The sequence below is a fragment of the Trichechus manatus genome, unplaced genomic scaffold (assembly GCF_000243295.1).
Source record: "Trichechus manatus latirostris isolate Lorelei unplaced genomic scaffold, TriManLat1.0 scaffold00054, whole genome shotgun sequence".
NCBI classification, from domain to species: domain Eukaryota; kingdom Metazoa; phylum Chordata; class Mammalia; order Sirenia; family Trichechidae; genus Trichechus; species Trichechus manatus.
The window spans coordinates 5215844-5231382 of record NW_004443990.1 but is presented as its reverse complement, the minus strand read 5'-3'; the positions used below and the strand labels follow the sequence as shown (position 1 = coordinate 5231382).

The 15539-nt window shown below is 40.5% G+C and overlaps 1 protein-coding gene across 3 annotated transcripts; it reads right to left on the bottom strand.

Annotated features, from left to right (window-relative positions):
- VEZF1 (vascular endothelial zinc finger 1) lies at positions 1-15496 on the bottom strand. 3 transcript variants are annotated; one of them, XM_004377892.1, is made up of 6 exons: positions 15317-15496; positions 9894-10588; positions 9057-9120; positions 7783-7966; positions 6422-6562; positions 1-3412 (listed from the first exon to the last, which is right to left on the bottom strand). In XM_004377892.1, exons 1-6 carry the CDS (start codon positions 15347-15349, stop codon positions 2985-2987), a joined length of 1545 nt encoding a protein of 514 aa, XP_004377949.1. In that variant the 5' UTR covers positions 15350-15496; the 3' UTR covers positions 1-2984. The 3 variants fall into 3 exon arrangements, 2 of the variants coding, with proteins under 2 accessions (XP_004377949.1, XP_023588500.1); XM_023732732.1 differs by having other exon boundaries at positions 1555-3412; positions 7783-7984; positions 15317-15411; XR_002824363.1 differs by lacking the exons at positions 1-3412; positions 15317-15496 and having other exon boundaries at positions 3437-6766; positions 7783-9989.
- Between the last annotated feature and the right edge of the window lie 43 nt (positions 15497-15539).

Below are 15539 nucleotides of genomic sequence, written 5' to 3'. Positions count from 1 at the left end.
CATTTGTGACGGGTTAACTTTAATTTGTCAAAATAAATCTGCAGTATTTTGCATGTTAGTAATACAGTGCTGGTATTGACAAGTAAAATCATCATCTGCTTACATAGAAACCTTCATTTAGGAGCACACCTTAGGAGGGAAGTGGATACACAATAAAGGCAAATGCAGGCCAAGCAGCGAGCCCTAGAGCATAACAGGCTGGATGTTGGATTTGAGGATTATCTAATACAACTGTTTAGCTGCCAATCTGATAAAAGGGAAGCTCAACCAAGTTACAAGCAGAAGGGAAAAACATACTCTGCCTTTTCGTGGACCGGTGGCCATCGTGCTTTCAACACCTGGTTGAATCAGTCATCAGCATCGAAACTCAATTCCAGTTCTGAGACACAGGAGAATTTCACCACATAATTTGCCCGTACCCCGCTTTCAGTGGCCTGCCCCCACCCCCGTTCTGTCATCAACTCTCCCCCTTCAAAAGAAGACACAACGTGGCTTTATTATTGCAGACAAGCTTCTTAAGTGAATAAAGGATGCATACAAAATAGCATTTTAACTGAAGTCATACAATGAAGTCTCACTCCTGTTTATTATACAATGAATTGATAAAACAATCATTTCTAGTAAATATCTCCTTTTTTCTTTAAAAAAAGAACTAATACTTTCAGGGTTCTTAAGACCACACTCTAGCCTGGGGGTAGGGCCCACACCTGCCCCCACTGAGGACTGCTCCTTGGGCCCCTGTGGAGGAAGCCTGGACTATCTGAATTGTGGATGATCGAGATTGCCAGCCCAGCCTTGGGAGAGATGAAAGATGCTGGCAGGCAGAGCCAGAACCGGGTCCTGGGGCTGTGTGCCCGGAAATGTGGGCTTCCTCCAAATGTGGCCACCGACCGCCCAATCCAGGCCTCAGCAGGGCCATGTATGGGCCTTCCCTACATGAGTCCTTCCAGTAGTCCACGCATAATGCTCTACATATTAAAAAACAAACCATCTTTGTACTGTGGATAAGAACAGTTGTAACAAAGTCATAGCTACATATTTTTCTCTACATTTTGTTTATTGAGACAAACTAATTAAAAGGCACAAACATAGGGCATGTTTACATGGACATTATAACAAACATATACATTAAAAGTGTAGGAATGTGTTGCCTTCCTGCTAAACAGAAAGTTCCTAAGCTTTTATATATACAAAAGTTGTACAATTTAATGTCCTAAAGTACAAAAGATCATTTATAAAATTATTTTACACTAAGTACTATTTATTTTATTTTTTTACTATGTAGTTCAACCCCCTAGAACTGTTTTGTATAATGACACACAGATACCTGTCCCTGATGTAGGAAGTCTGCCTCAGATGCAAGGTATTTTGATGCTTGAACTGACACAGTGGGGTATAAACGGAAGTCATCCAGTTTGATAGTCAGTCCTGCAAACATTCTGCAAGATTAACAACTAATTTCCATTTCTCTTAACTGCAAGATTAAAAAAGGAAAAAACAAAACAAAAACATATTGCAACTTAAAAAAAATCACAGCGTCTTGGTTGTAGTTACTTTTTTTTTTAAACACAATGTTTTAAAAACATCAAGGTGCGGCATGATGGTATAAGAGTATCTGTTTCCCTAGATTTTGGCTTCTACTTTATGTACAGACATAAAACATCCTGCTAAGAAATAAAAAGCACACGTCTCAATGTGCACGATCATTGCTGGGTTTCCAGAGGGAGTGCAGACAGCTGTCTCCCTGAAAACACCACAAAGCTGATACAAGTGTTTTCTCAAAGAAGGAAGAAAAAAAAAGTGATGTCCATATTTACAAAGTTGAACAAATCTGCACAATACTTGATTAAGAAATGGAAGGAAAAATTAAAAAATAAAGACACACTCTGCTTGTTCTGAAGGGGCATACTACCTAGTTAGTGGTTAGAATAAAAACTGTATACAATTTAATATAAGACATAAACTCTAGTGAGCAACTAACACATCTGTCCCTGTTGTAACATCAACAGGCTCTGATTGGGAGAGAGGGGGGCATATCACATCCCGGTGCCTCCAGCGTCTTCCAATTTAAAGCAATATATTTTAACTGTTCCAAAGTACTCCTTGGCTCCTGAGTGGGAGTCCCACTGGCCTCCATTTGTTAGGAGCCTGCCTGTCCGCACGCTTGACTTCTCTGTCATTTGCGGTCTTTTCTTACCAAAACACAATTTGTATATTTTGGTTGGGTTCTTCTTCTTCTTTTTTTTTTTTTTTTTAATTTTTTAAAAAAGTCAACTACATTGCTATATTCCATCAGGATTAATATGCTGAGCAATATTTACATCTCCAAATATCAGGTCACAATCCCTATTATATGTTGAAGTTAGAATGATAAATTATCATATGCTTTGCATATCAGAGCTGGTATCACCTTTCCCATAGGGAATGCTGCCTGAAATTAACATATTCCCAAAGGTAAAATGCATATTCTCTGAAATGCATTTTATTATGACAATGCATGTATTTACTCATAAAAACAATAAACAAACAATTCTACACTAGCTTTCAATCTGTGGATTTAGAACTTCAGGTTAAAATCAGTCATCCACCTTGTAGAAGGGAGAAGAGTTCTGCTAGTGTTTATAATAAAATGATTTCTTGGGATTAGAAACAGTAATGCTGTTTTTGTTTTATTCTGAAATGGGTTTTACTTTTTTATGATTGGTTTTAATTCTGGCATTTCATCTTGCCAACTACTATCTTGTTTAAGCAATGCTGTGAACTAAAAGGAATTTCTGATTAAACTAAAGTGGTCCAATGATAAGTTATATACGCACCCTACTTTGAACAATTTCAGCCAAATTGGACAAAAATACTACTATACTCTTATCAACTAATTTAATAAAATCTCTCAATTTTATGGTTTACTTTTTGCTTTAATTAACTAAAAACAAGTTGCTGGTAAATATTTACTTTAACCTCATATTTTGATTTTATAATACTGTTTACCAAGGCGGTGATGTAGGCAAAGCTTGGGGTAAGAAAGGCATGCTCTCTACAGGCCTCATTGCTATATTGAGAGGGGCAGCTAATGTCATAGGTGTGGGCAAGTTCATTGGAGACGTGATTGTGACAGGGTGTGCTATATTCACTGGGGCAGTGACTGGGGTGGGGAGGTTGACTGGGGTAGTGAGTGTTAAAGGAGAGGTCATGGATAATGGACTGGTGATAGTTACAGGGTGCCCTATGTTCATTGGGCTGGTTATGTTAACTGCACTTGAAACATTTACTGGACTTCTCATGCTCATTGCAGCTGCTACTGTGACTGGGTTTGACATAGTCCCAGACGACACAGAGGACGTTATATTGAATGGAGTAGTGAGAGTCACAGGTGTCGTAGCAGCCGTGGAGGTTTGGCACAGGTTAGCAGCTTCTAAAATAAGAAGACAAAAGGGCCTTTAGACTCTCATAACAGTGAACAAAATTCACAAAGAGTTTCTGAATCAACTGCTTTTAATTAAAAAGGACAAACATGTAATAAATTAAATTACAGTTTTCAACCAAGTGGTCCACAGGAAGGGAAGAGCTGTCTGACACAAGACTAGGGGCCAGGAACCCCAGTGTGTGAATCTCCTTTCTGATGCTATACCTCCTGCAAGAACTGAGGCGACGTGTTTAGCCTTGCACTTTTGGTATGAAGTTCAAATTTACTTACCTACCTCACAGTGAAACTGGGAAGACAAGTTAACTTCTGCAAGGCACTCTGGGGAGTGGGGGACAGAGGTACCAAGTATGGCTAAGTAGTCTTACTACTTACTACTTCATGCAGTTCCTCTGAATTCTAAACATTCTCCTGGGAAGAGCCAACCACCAGCAGGAGAAAAGAGCTTGTTTACACAGAGTTGAGCCAATGGTTACACAATAACATATAATCAGAGAAATCTTCTCATAAGGCACACTATAACTAGCAGAGAGAGGTGTGCATACTCAATGGTATGTGCTCTAAAGTCCTCTCAGAGGTGAAGCCACATTCTGTTAAGGTTTTAAAAATTCATAACTAGGGATCGAGAAGCAAGCTATTTTATTATCACCTGCTTATTTCAGTCTTAGAAAAAATGCTCTCGCTAAATAGTCCTGTTGTTTCTGGTTATGTTTCTTAATGATGTTAAGAAAGAAAAAATACTCCTCAGTAGCTTTGTGTTCTCCTCCCCACTCCCATTTCCTCTTCTCCTTCTGGTTAACACAATCATCTACTTTATGTCTAGTATAATTTAACTGCTCCTGTTACACACCATCAACCATACCAAGGAGGACTAACCAGGCAAGGAGACCCTGCAGTGAGTTGGGGGCCCCTAGTCCTTGTTATCCAGCAAAGTCTTGGTACTTCTTAAAGAAAACTTCCCTCAAAAGTGACACCCACATCCTCATCCTGAAATAAAATTCACCACCACCTGCTGTTTGCCACCCAAAAAAATGGCAGCGTGGAGACAAAGGGGTGGGCTGGCTGTGACCTGGCTGTCAAAATGGAGAAACGCATTTGGGATTAAAGACTGAGGTCTGCACGCTCCTACACAGTGGGTCAAATCATCTCAGGTGGACGCCTGAGTCATTCAGTAGTCAATAAGCAGCCCTTCCTTGGTCAATATATGTTTGGCAGATACTATATATCAAGGATTTCCAAATCTGGCTGATGATCAAAATCATCTATCTAAGGAGTTTTGAGATTCAATAGTGAAATTTAGATGGGACCTGAGAAATCTGTATTTTAAAAATCTCCCTAGATGATTCAGATTGAGAACTGATATTATCTTACTCTAACATTAGGCCCAATATTTAAAGGGACATTGCTGATTACAGTTTAGGTTTTCAAGCCAGGAGCCTCCTCTCCCTCAAGATGTGAGGTCTACTAACACGAATATAGAGATGCTACCCATCAGTGGTCATTTCCAGAGAGATTCATGCTACCAACAGGAATACAATAGCATTTTGTTTCATGGAGGTCAGAAGATGAGCTGAACAATTGAGTCTTATTGTGCAAGCAAACTGAAACACAATACCAAATAGAAACGCACTGAAAGAAAACAGAGAGCAAGAGAGAAAGCCAACTCGCTTTTGAGGTGATGGTAGCATTGCTAAGGATGTTCTCCTTCTGCTTTCACCACAGGAGTTTTCACTCTCCCTAGCATGCAGCCTGCCTCTGCCTAGCCCCCACCCCTCTCCACTGCATTTTCTTTTCAATCAGTTTTTTTTTTCTTTTACTAGGACTTAGTTAAAAATTTTTACTCTTCCTCTAAGTAAAACATTCTCTATAATACACTTTCAACCCACTATGTTAATTATCATAGCCCTAAAAAATATTTTTATCAAAATAACGACAACTCTTCATTTGGAAGGTAGGAACAAGCAGCACCTGAAACAGGGGTAAGGCTACCTGGACTGCTTCATTCTTTTCCTCCAGTGCCAGCAGATGTATGAAAAAGAATGCTATTCTTTTTATGTTTATCCAAACACAGGATATTTAGAAGAGATCTGAGGAAGGGAACAGTCACACTGCATAAAAGCAAAAGATGAAGAAACTACACAGCAAAGGAATTACAGAATAGCCTATATGCAGAGGATTCCTTGTGAATTTAAAATACAACAGTAAAGCATGGCAGGGGTGGGAGAAGAGAGAAGGATTTAGGAATCTGTCCTATGGCTGAGGACACATTGACAAAATGACTTATTTGAAACAGGTACACAATAGACCAGAAGCCACAGCTGCAGCCAGTAAGCCGAAAAGCTATGTTGAAAACTGATACCCCAACTGATTCTTTATCACACATACAAGAGAGAAAAGGAAACCATCCTCAATTTTTGTAACAATTACAGTGGAGTCGCTAACAGCAAAAGCACAGAACCTGTTAAACTATGACAGAGGAGATTAAGGGTGAGACCAAAAGGAAAGAAGTCAGCACTATAGAGTCTGAAAAGTGTAATAAATAATACAATGCAGAAAGGATACTAAAGGAGCAAAACATAACACAGTAGTAAGAAAATGAACTTATATACACACAAGGATGATATTTCATCCACCTCTAAAAGTGCGAATACTTTAAAAGAAAATAGGCCCATAATATGGGGATGTCGACAACAAAATGAATAACAAAAATAGAACTCTGAGCAAAGCAAAGGACCAAATTTGTCTCCAAATTTAAAACAAAAAGTAAATCAAAGAACCTGCTAAGAAGTACTGAGAACTTTTACTTTCTACTAATAAAAACTTACCTGGAAGCTTTGTTGGCAATAACTAAACTTTACCAGACATTTCCCAGCATACAGCATTTGTATGTTTTCACAAAGCCAGATTCCCTAAGCTCTAGTTTCTCTACTTTGATCACTTGGCATACTAAATTAAAACAATTATCTAGCTATACCGTGACCACTGGAAGCCTCATCTTACCTTTCTTCCTTGCTTTGACAGCTTCTTCCCACAGTCTCAGTGTCTCTACCTGCTTCCCTGGCCAACTTGTCACATGTTGTTGCTGCTGTTGCTGCTGCTGTTGCTGCTGCTTCTGGTTGCTGGTCTCTTCACTCATGCATGCTACTCCAAAGACAAACCAGAAATACGACATTTACCTTGAAAAAGTGTGGCAATTTTTTCAAAATCCAAAACTTAGATACTCTGACTCCTCACGCCTCTGAGCTCTTTCTCATTTGACTTGATAGCTCTTACTATAGTGCATCTCTTTTTGCTGCTTGTGTTTATATTGGTCACAACAGATGAGTTAATAAAATACGTAGAGAGCTAGGGAAAACCAATGTAAAAGAGAAAAGAGGTTTCTGCTATATTAAAAAGCAAGTGTCTGTTAAAATGGAAGTTGGGGAATATTATCATGGATTAATCAATATGTTCATCAAAATATCCAATATACTTGCTTACTTGACCACAATGATGTACACTAAAAGTATTTTTTTTTAAGTTAAAAAGTATAACATCCTAGATAATAAACCCAATGTACTTACAAAGAAGCAAAATGGATGAGATTAAAACACATTAAGCTTTCTTTCTCATTCACTTTGGCTACCTACTTTTTGAGAATTTGATGTTTCTGCTGCATAAAGTACATCTATAATAGAATACAGAATTAAGAAAATGCTTTTTTCTAGTGGAGAGGAAATTGTAAAAGAAGGAGCCTGGGTAAATTAAAGTATTAAATTTCACCCACAAGTTCTGGAACATTCTATCGTCTACTCTAAATTTAATTGTTCAAATGGATATCATATATCCCATTTCTCTACAGATTTGGGTTTGAAAAGCAAACTTACTAATACTCCTTTTACCTTTAAGGTTATTATTAAAAACATGTTATTAATACAACCAGGAATTAGTAGACATTGATATTTAAGAGTCTTTCTAACTTGAAATAAAACAATCAAAATTGCCTAGCAAAAGAAACAGCTTCCTTATTTTGTTTCTGCTGTTTCAATTCTAACACACTAGAGCTTTTTATTCAAACCCCATAGAAGGGACACACTGAAAAATAGCTGTTGGGAAATCCTACTCTTCTAACATGGGTATTATTAGCAGTCAAGCACAGTGGAGAGTTTATCAACCCTGTTTGCATAGATACATGTGACGCATATTTCTGACACTAATGTATTCTCACTGATGTGTGTTTGCACACTTCAGTAACAGAAGGGAATATGTAAGATGGACATTAATCTAGTCCTGACAGCATAGTGAAAATACCTTTGATACATCATAAAACAGCTAGATTTCATCAGTTTGAAATGCAAAAACAAATGTGAAGAGTCACCTACTTTTATTGATGCCTTGTTTACATGTATTACAGTTGATACTTTGGCTCTGCCCATGTGTCTTTAAGTGGCTGGTGATATATGCTGCACTCAGAAGTTTCCCACAGATATTACACGATACCTTGCCTTCGTGGCGCACCATGTGTGTCCGCAGTCTGTCTTTGGTGGCAAAGGCAGCAGTGCATGTCTGCATGAGGGAGGAAAACTTTTTTTAAATATAGACTATCCTGTTCTACTCATTTTAAAATGTTATATTCTATGCATTATCCTACCCATGTCAGTAAGTGGACTGGGCTATTTGAATTTTAACGGCATGTGTTACTTAGAATCATAAATTTCAAAATACTTGGTGAATTTTAGACACTTCTATTTCAGGGGAGGAAAACATAACAACACAGACTAGTGAAAAGATGGGAGCGTGAGAGTCAGTTAAACCTGAGTTTAAATCCAGCTCTACAATTTACTAAGCAGTGTAACCTTGAACAAGTTGGTTAACCTCTCTGAAATCCGTTTCTTCTTCTGTAAAATGGGGATAGTAATACCTACCTCATAGGACTGCTGCTGGATAAAGAGCCTGGCCCAAGGCCTGGCACGTAACAAGCACTTACTCAATGAACATTAGCTTCCTCCCTTCAGCTGGATTTTTCTTAGAATTCAAATCATTTACTTAATAAGATCAGTCATTAACAAACTTAGCTGAAAGGAGCACAAAAAGACTTCCAGCAACAAACTAGAATTACTGATGCCTAAAACAGTCCTTTGATTTAGCAAAATTCTTAACCTTTTCATTGTCACAACTTATGTCAAATGAAATCATTAACAAATAGCTTTTCAAACTAGAAAATGCTCCAATTTGGCAATAGCAGACAAAAATTCATTGAGCGATAACATCTGGGAGAAAACTAATATTTTCTCCTATTAAACTAAAACAACCTCAACCATCAACCCAGAAATTCAAAGCACTTCATTCTTCCACTCATTTCAAATACATAATGACCTTTGTAAGACTATATATTTTTTTTCCTCATAACAAAAAATTCTGTTGCCCAAGGAAAGGGAAGTGTAGTTTAACAATAACAATGCATTCAAACTTTTAAATGATCTTGTCTCACAGAAAGAGAAGTTGTCATTTATATTAAAACTAAAATTCAAATGGATCACATTTACTCAAGTCAGTGATTTTAAGATTATTCAAGAACTGGAGATTTGATTGGCTCACACCTTCTGGAAAATGTGCATTAAGTGCTACACTAAGGATAAGTCATTTTAACTCTTACTTGGCATTTGAAGGGTCTTTCTGTTGAATGGACATGTTTTACGTGACAGCTTAAGTGGTCAGGCCTGTGAAAGAGAGAGTTTCAACAGAAGATGTAATGGAACACACACAGAGACATGCTACTTACTGTGATGCTTACATGATTGGCAGATTTGGGAGAGCATTTTAAAGAAACCTAGCAGAATTACCGGCTCCCCCCCTTCCCCCAGTACAAGCTGCCTCCTTAACTCTCTTAGCATACAAAAAAGTCTCAGTCCTTTACGTGTTTATTTTCTCTTCTAGTCAACATCAAATCACACTAGGTGTTGGTTCTTTACAATTACAAAATATTCACGTTTAGTCCTAACGCTTGCCAGAAATAGCTACTATTATATTAACTTTAAAAGCTTTTAAAAATTATAATTAGTAAAATGTTAGTTCTCATCACAAAAAATGGAAAACGTTCCCCTAAAAGTTTTATCAAGCATCTCCCAGGTCACCTCAACTTTCAGGAAATAAGTTCCTTTGATTTCCACAGACAGTGAACGTTCTATCTAGTCACCCAACTGAACTAAAAACTGGTGGTTTTGCAATGATAAGTACCCCTGTGCCAAATGAAGGCTTGAGTCCACCAAGGCACTTCTTAAATGAAGTAGTAAATTAGATCACTATGTCACCACTTGTCAACCATACCAAACTGCAATTATACCTGGAGGTATAATGCTTCTTTATCACCAGTCTCCTCTAATAACACAGGCCTGCCCCCATCTATTCTCACATAAACTTTCAAAATTACACGGAAATAAATCTGAAGTTTTACTGTTATCATAATTTAAAAAAGCAAAGCAAAACCCAGTACCTTGAGAAGCCTTTCCCACAAACACTGCAAGTATAGGGTTTGGTGATGCCTCCTTCATGAGACCTCACATGGTAAGTCATCCGGTCCTTCCTCTTGAAGCGCTGATTACAAACAGGACACTCAAAAGGCTTTTCGTCCGAATGGGAGAGCTTGTGCCGATTGAGGTGATACACATCTCGGAAGGCCTTCCCACACATCTCACAAGCATGGTTCTTCTTGACAGGCTTACTGGGTTTCTTGACAGACTGGGTCACGGGCATAGCTGTGGTGCTGGCACTGCTGCTGGGGTTAGTGCCCGAGGAAGATGTAGTGACTGTTGACAAGATGCCTGCAATGGTTGAGACCAACGAAGTTCGGCTGCTGTCCCCAGCGATGGTGGAGATAAGGGGAACCACTGTGGTGGGGGTTTTCTTTCGCTGGGACACCAACTTGATCCCTGTGTGGCAGGACTCATGGCGCCTCAGGTGATAGCTGTCCCTGAAAGCTTTACTGCAGTAAGTGCACACAAATGAAGTTTTGGGTTTTTCTTTTTTAATCCCAATGGCATCCTTTAATGTTTCTGGCGCAGCCTGAGGTTTCTGAGTTATTGGTATTGGAAGCAATGGTTTCTGATCAGGGGGCTCCACAGCAGAGCTCAGGAGGGGCAGCAAGCTGTTCTGTGCTGCCTGCTGTTGGTGATGGGAGGCTTCATGGGCCTAAAACCAAACATTTACACTTCAGAAACTCAGCCTCTCACAATGACCTTCAAAATTCAACATGTTCCAGGCAATAGAGACCAGAAGAAAAAAGAGCCCGTGAGCTAACTCTCTGCAGCAGAGATCCAGCAACCATCTAGTTACTCTCACAGCTCCAAATACAAAACGTTTAAAATATCACTATGCAGACACAAAACTTTTTCGACTAAGTTGCTGACAGTGATCTTGCTTTCAAACAGTGGACTAAACTATACACACCAGCCTGGTTCATAAGGGACATACCAGGTGACAAAATCAGCGTGCATTAGTCAGTGCTTGAAACCAAGTTTAAATAACTTGTTAAAAAAAAAAAAAAAAAAAAACACTCCCGACTTAAGCATTTAGCAGTACCTTCCTGCGGTAACACACACATTAATACACATGATGTAATTATCTACTTGTCTGTTACCTAGGAAAGGTAGCAGGTCTCCCTTTCCATCAGAAAACTTAGTGATTGAGTGAGGGGGCTGTTGCTAAGTGATGAAAGGAATCTGGTGCTCTGAATGCATATGCTAGTTGTTAAGTTTCCTTTTAAAGTTTCCACTTAACTCTACTAAAAGATTTGGTTGAAACCAAACCTGCTATTAATTGACCTGGAAGGCATCTGTAAAGGTAGCCCATAGCAAAACACCTGCCAGTTGTTTCTCAGTTCATTTAATCCTACACTAGAAGTCTGCATCCTTTAGCAACTCTAGCTCTTCAAGCCCTAAATGCTCAGACTAATAAAGAAAACGTAACAAGAAAACTATATTTAAAATTCCTTCATGTTCATCTTCTTCCAGCAGTTGTAGGTTTTGTATTAGACATTTGGTCCGTTATAACGTGCTTTTCCAATCCAAAACTGGGGGCTGGACACTCTGGAGATTTTTTTAGCTGCACTGAAACCAAAATTTCATTGTGGTTCAGGTTCTTGGCTATTTATGAGTAGTTATACTCCTTGGATTTGATTCTTTCAAAATTCTCCTCACCTCCGTACTGATAAACATTTAGGAAATGATGGAAAATATTCCTGAAATTGTTCTTCCTAATATGTTGTTCTTTATCAACATTATTTTTGAAACTCTTGACAGTGAGCCCAAGCACCTAAGCTTGAGTTTTGTAATCCTAAAAGGATTATGTGCCCAGAGGTAAGAGTTCCAAATATTTTAAGCATACAGTGTCCTAGGAGAGGCTCTTCCCAGCATCTTAAACACTTTAGGTACTTATTCATCCTTCTCACTCTATAATCACAAGTCCTACAGCTAACTTGATTAAGGACAGAAAAACAAGGAGACAGAGAGACACAGAGACAGACAGACACACACCCCTCCTCCTGATGGATAAGAACATTTACCACACATTGGTCATGTTTACTTGATGGCAGCACAACAGCTAAGCGTGGAACTAGCCTCCCCTGAATGATTCGGTGGTATGGTATCCATAGCTATCAATTTCAACTTTATATTTTTTATTTCATCTTCCTTTGAGTCCTGAAAACACTGTTAGAAATTATGTGCTTATTTATGAGCATCTTTCTGGGCTTAAGTGATCATACTAAATTTACAGTCCACTTTTAATTTATGGAGCTCCTGTAACGGTCAGTTGTCTACCCAGGTGACATCAGTAGAAACTTCACAGAATTTAAACTCTAATTTTACACCTTTTCCAACCCAGCTGTAGGATACTCAAATTTCCATACAGTATACAAATGGTTCCTAGCTGAAGATAGTTCAAGATACACAACTTCAAAGGCTAAAAGATCAGATAATAGGGAATGCAAATCTTCTGGACAAAGTTCAGACTTACAGCGTTTAGAGGTGTATTTTTCAATTCTAAACAACCATTAATGCAATGCAGTACTAAAAGCACTTACTGCCATTTTACCAATTCAGATGTCTGCGGCAACATAAAGTATTTTTACAGCATTGCTGACGCCCACTCTCACACGAGGGTCACACCAGGTCCCTGCTTCTTGGGTGAAATGCTGTAGAATGCCTCGACCACTACAGGAATCACTCCCTGAGGATTCCTAGGATCCCCACACTTCTACATGAAGCCTAGAGGGGAACTGGGTTTTCCCAACTTGTTCTCTGGGGGAGAGACAGAGTAAAGTAACAACCACAGCCTGCTTTCAGTAAAGTGATTTATTTTTAAAATATAACTTCTATGTAGGCTTTTATTTGAGTAGCATCATTAAATCAAAGTTTTAATTATCTCCCATCTCTTTCAACTGCAAGGCTTTCTGACCCTGCCCAAGCTTTCTTTTTTCTGGGCTGGCAAAAAACAACACAGAAATGTTATTTCATCACCCAGGGTGGTAGGATATGGCACCATGAAATCTCCAGTGCCAGAGGGTAAAAGATTTTGTACTGAAACAAATTAGCATCGGTGAGTCATATCTTGAATGTCCTGTTAGAAGAATCATACATCAAACATTTTAACAGCTATGGCTTTCACTTTCCACCAGGTTATCTGGAAAGCAAGCAGGTGTTAAATTGTTTTAAAACATAAATTCAATAGGATGCTCCAGGAAACAAATAAGAGAGTTTAACTCTCCATTTCGCCAATGAAAATTACATAACATCGTAACTGATTAAGTCTATTCATACCTTTCCATATAAAAGACTGAAATAGTCTCTTTACCCATTCAACTGTCTTCGGTTCTAAATTATAAGTTTTCCAACAATTTTCACTGCACACATTGCCAAGCCCAGGATCAAATATCAATTTTCACACTTAACCACCAGGTAAAAAAAAAAAAGATTTTAATCACTGAAAAAAATTAAATAATATAAAGTCTAATTAAAAGATTGATCAATAAATGCTTGGCATTTGCTTTATCTAAGGAAAGATAAAAAAAAAAAAGAATTTCAAAGGATTTTTCAATTAGCTTTCCAAAGATTAGTTACAGGTTCTTCCTTTATGTAAAGAATTCTTGTTTTTTTCAATCTCCATTAAGTTTCTAGACATCAAGTTTAATATGGTAAATCTAAATCGTTCATCACAAGAAATTCACTTCAGCGGTCCAGCGGTCCATTAATTCCGTATTTTTAAATTACCATTTGAAAGTTTTTTTATAAAGATGGCAGTTGCCACCCTTACACCAACCTGGATACCAGTTAGTTATGTACCATTTCTTTTCCAATGCATTTTAAGTTGACTTATCACATTATTATCAAGCTCACTGAAGCGTAATAAAATACCAGATCAGAACGAAAAAGGAAAGTTTGAGTTCCGTAATTTTGAATATATTCAATTTTTAAAAGCCTGAATATATTTCAACAACTACTTAACAATCAAATTACCCACATGTGCAAGAATGTATGTTTTAAAACAATAAAACCAGTTTACACAACAGGTAATGCTTGAAGTCTCCAATTCCCTATATTAACTCCATTGGGATGGGTGCAGAAGCTGGGAGAATAGTATTTTGAAAATTGTGCATCCGTTCCTGGTTGGTTCTAAATGGCCTCAAGTGCCCCAAACTACGCGTTTGGGGTTTCACGAAGTTATTCAAAGAAGGAAAATAACCCGGAGAGGCGGGAAGAACACACTTAAAGCGAGGAGCTTCCTAACCTCCTCCGATTCGGAAGTTTTCCCGTGAGCTCATCACTATTGCCCATTACAGTGCTTCGTCTGCAAACAGAAACCAAGCAGGAAAAAAAAGTTCCACCCAAGTCTTCCAAACAGGGGTCCTCCACCTAAAGTAGGCGGGCAAGAGGATTGCCAACGTATCGGCTACAGTCACTCTCAAGTTTCTCGCAAAAAGCGAAGACCAACACCCCAACGGGTGACTCATCTGGGGGCTTTGTAACCGGACTTTGTTTGCTCTCTCCACTTTCCGTCTCCCCCATTTGGTTGGAGGAAACGTTGGAGGTGGGAGAGAAGAGCAAAGTGCTGCTGGAGAGGCCCGGCCCCCCGGAGTCCCGGCCCCCCATCCCCGCCCCGGCTCGGCTGGGGGATTCCCCGGGCTGAATGGGACGGCGGGAGAGCTGGACAGAGGGAAAGGGTGTCAGCTGCCAAGGCTGAAGGCTGAGGTTTGCGAACGAAAAATGGAAATCCAGTCAAAAAGTTTGGGGAAGGCATACACACTCATAACACACCCCAACCGGGTAAACACAAGGGGGGGAGGCAGAAAGGGGGAGTGGCGGGGAACCCAGAATACCCGCTATTCACGGGGATGGGGGTTCAGAAAGTCAACAAAAAAAAGAAAAGGGAGATGAAAGAGGAAGGAAAGCCAAAGACGGATGAATTATGGGAGGAGGGAAGGAAGGAGACTCAGAGTAGGACCTAGGGACCCCCTCACCCCACGGTGCGGCCCCGGGCCGGACGCGCCGTGGCCGAGCGGCCAGCGCTAGCCTATCCAGCGGCCCGGCGCCCTTTTTCTGGGCCCCGGGTGGTGACAGCGACTGGCCTCCTCCCTTCCGCTTCAGAGCGGGAGGGAAGGGTGTGTGTGTGTGCGTGAGTGTGCTGGGGGGGCCCGGGGGCTCACCCCGAGGCCTGCTCTCTCCCCTGCACCCCGTGAGGCCGCCTCCTTTCACCTCAGCAGCCCCGCTCCTCCGGGGCGGGCGGGCGGAAAAACAAAGGGGGATTAAGGCCCGGCCGGAGAGCGGAGCCGGGAGGGAGGGGAGGAGGAGCGCCCTCCCGCCCGCCAGCCCGGGGCCCGGCCCCCCTGTCCCCCCCGTGTCCCCCCGGGGGGGCCCCCAGTACCTGGAACAGGAACGCGGTCCAGTTGGCCTCCATGGCTGCGGCGGCCGACCCCCCCTCCTCCCCACTCCCCCCGCTCGGGGAGCCTCCTCAGCCGGAGGAGGCGACAACAAAGCGGCGGCGGCGGCGGCGGCGGCAGCGGCAGCGGCGGCTCCTCAACATGGCAGCGCCGAGCGCGGCCACTTCCGGTAACCTCCGGGACGCACCACCGCGGCGGCGAGCGCGG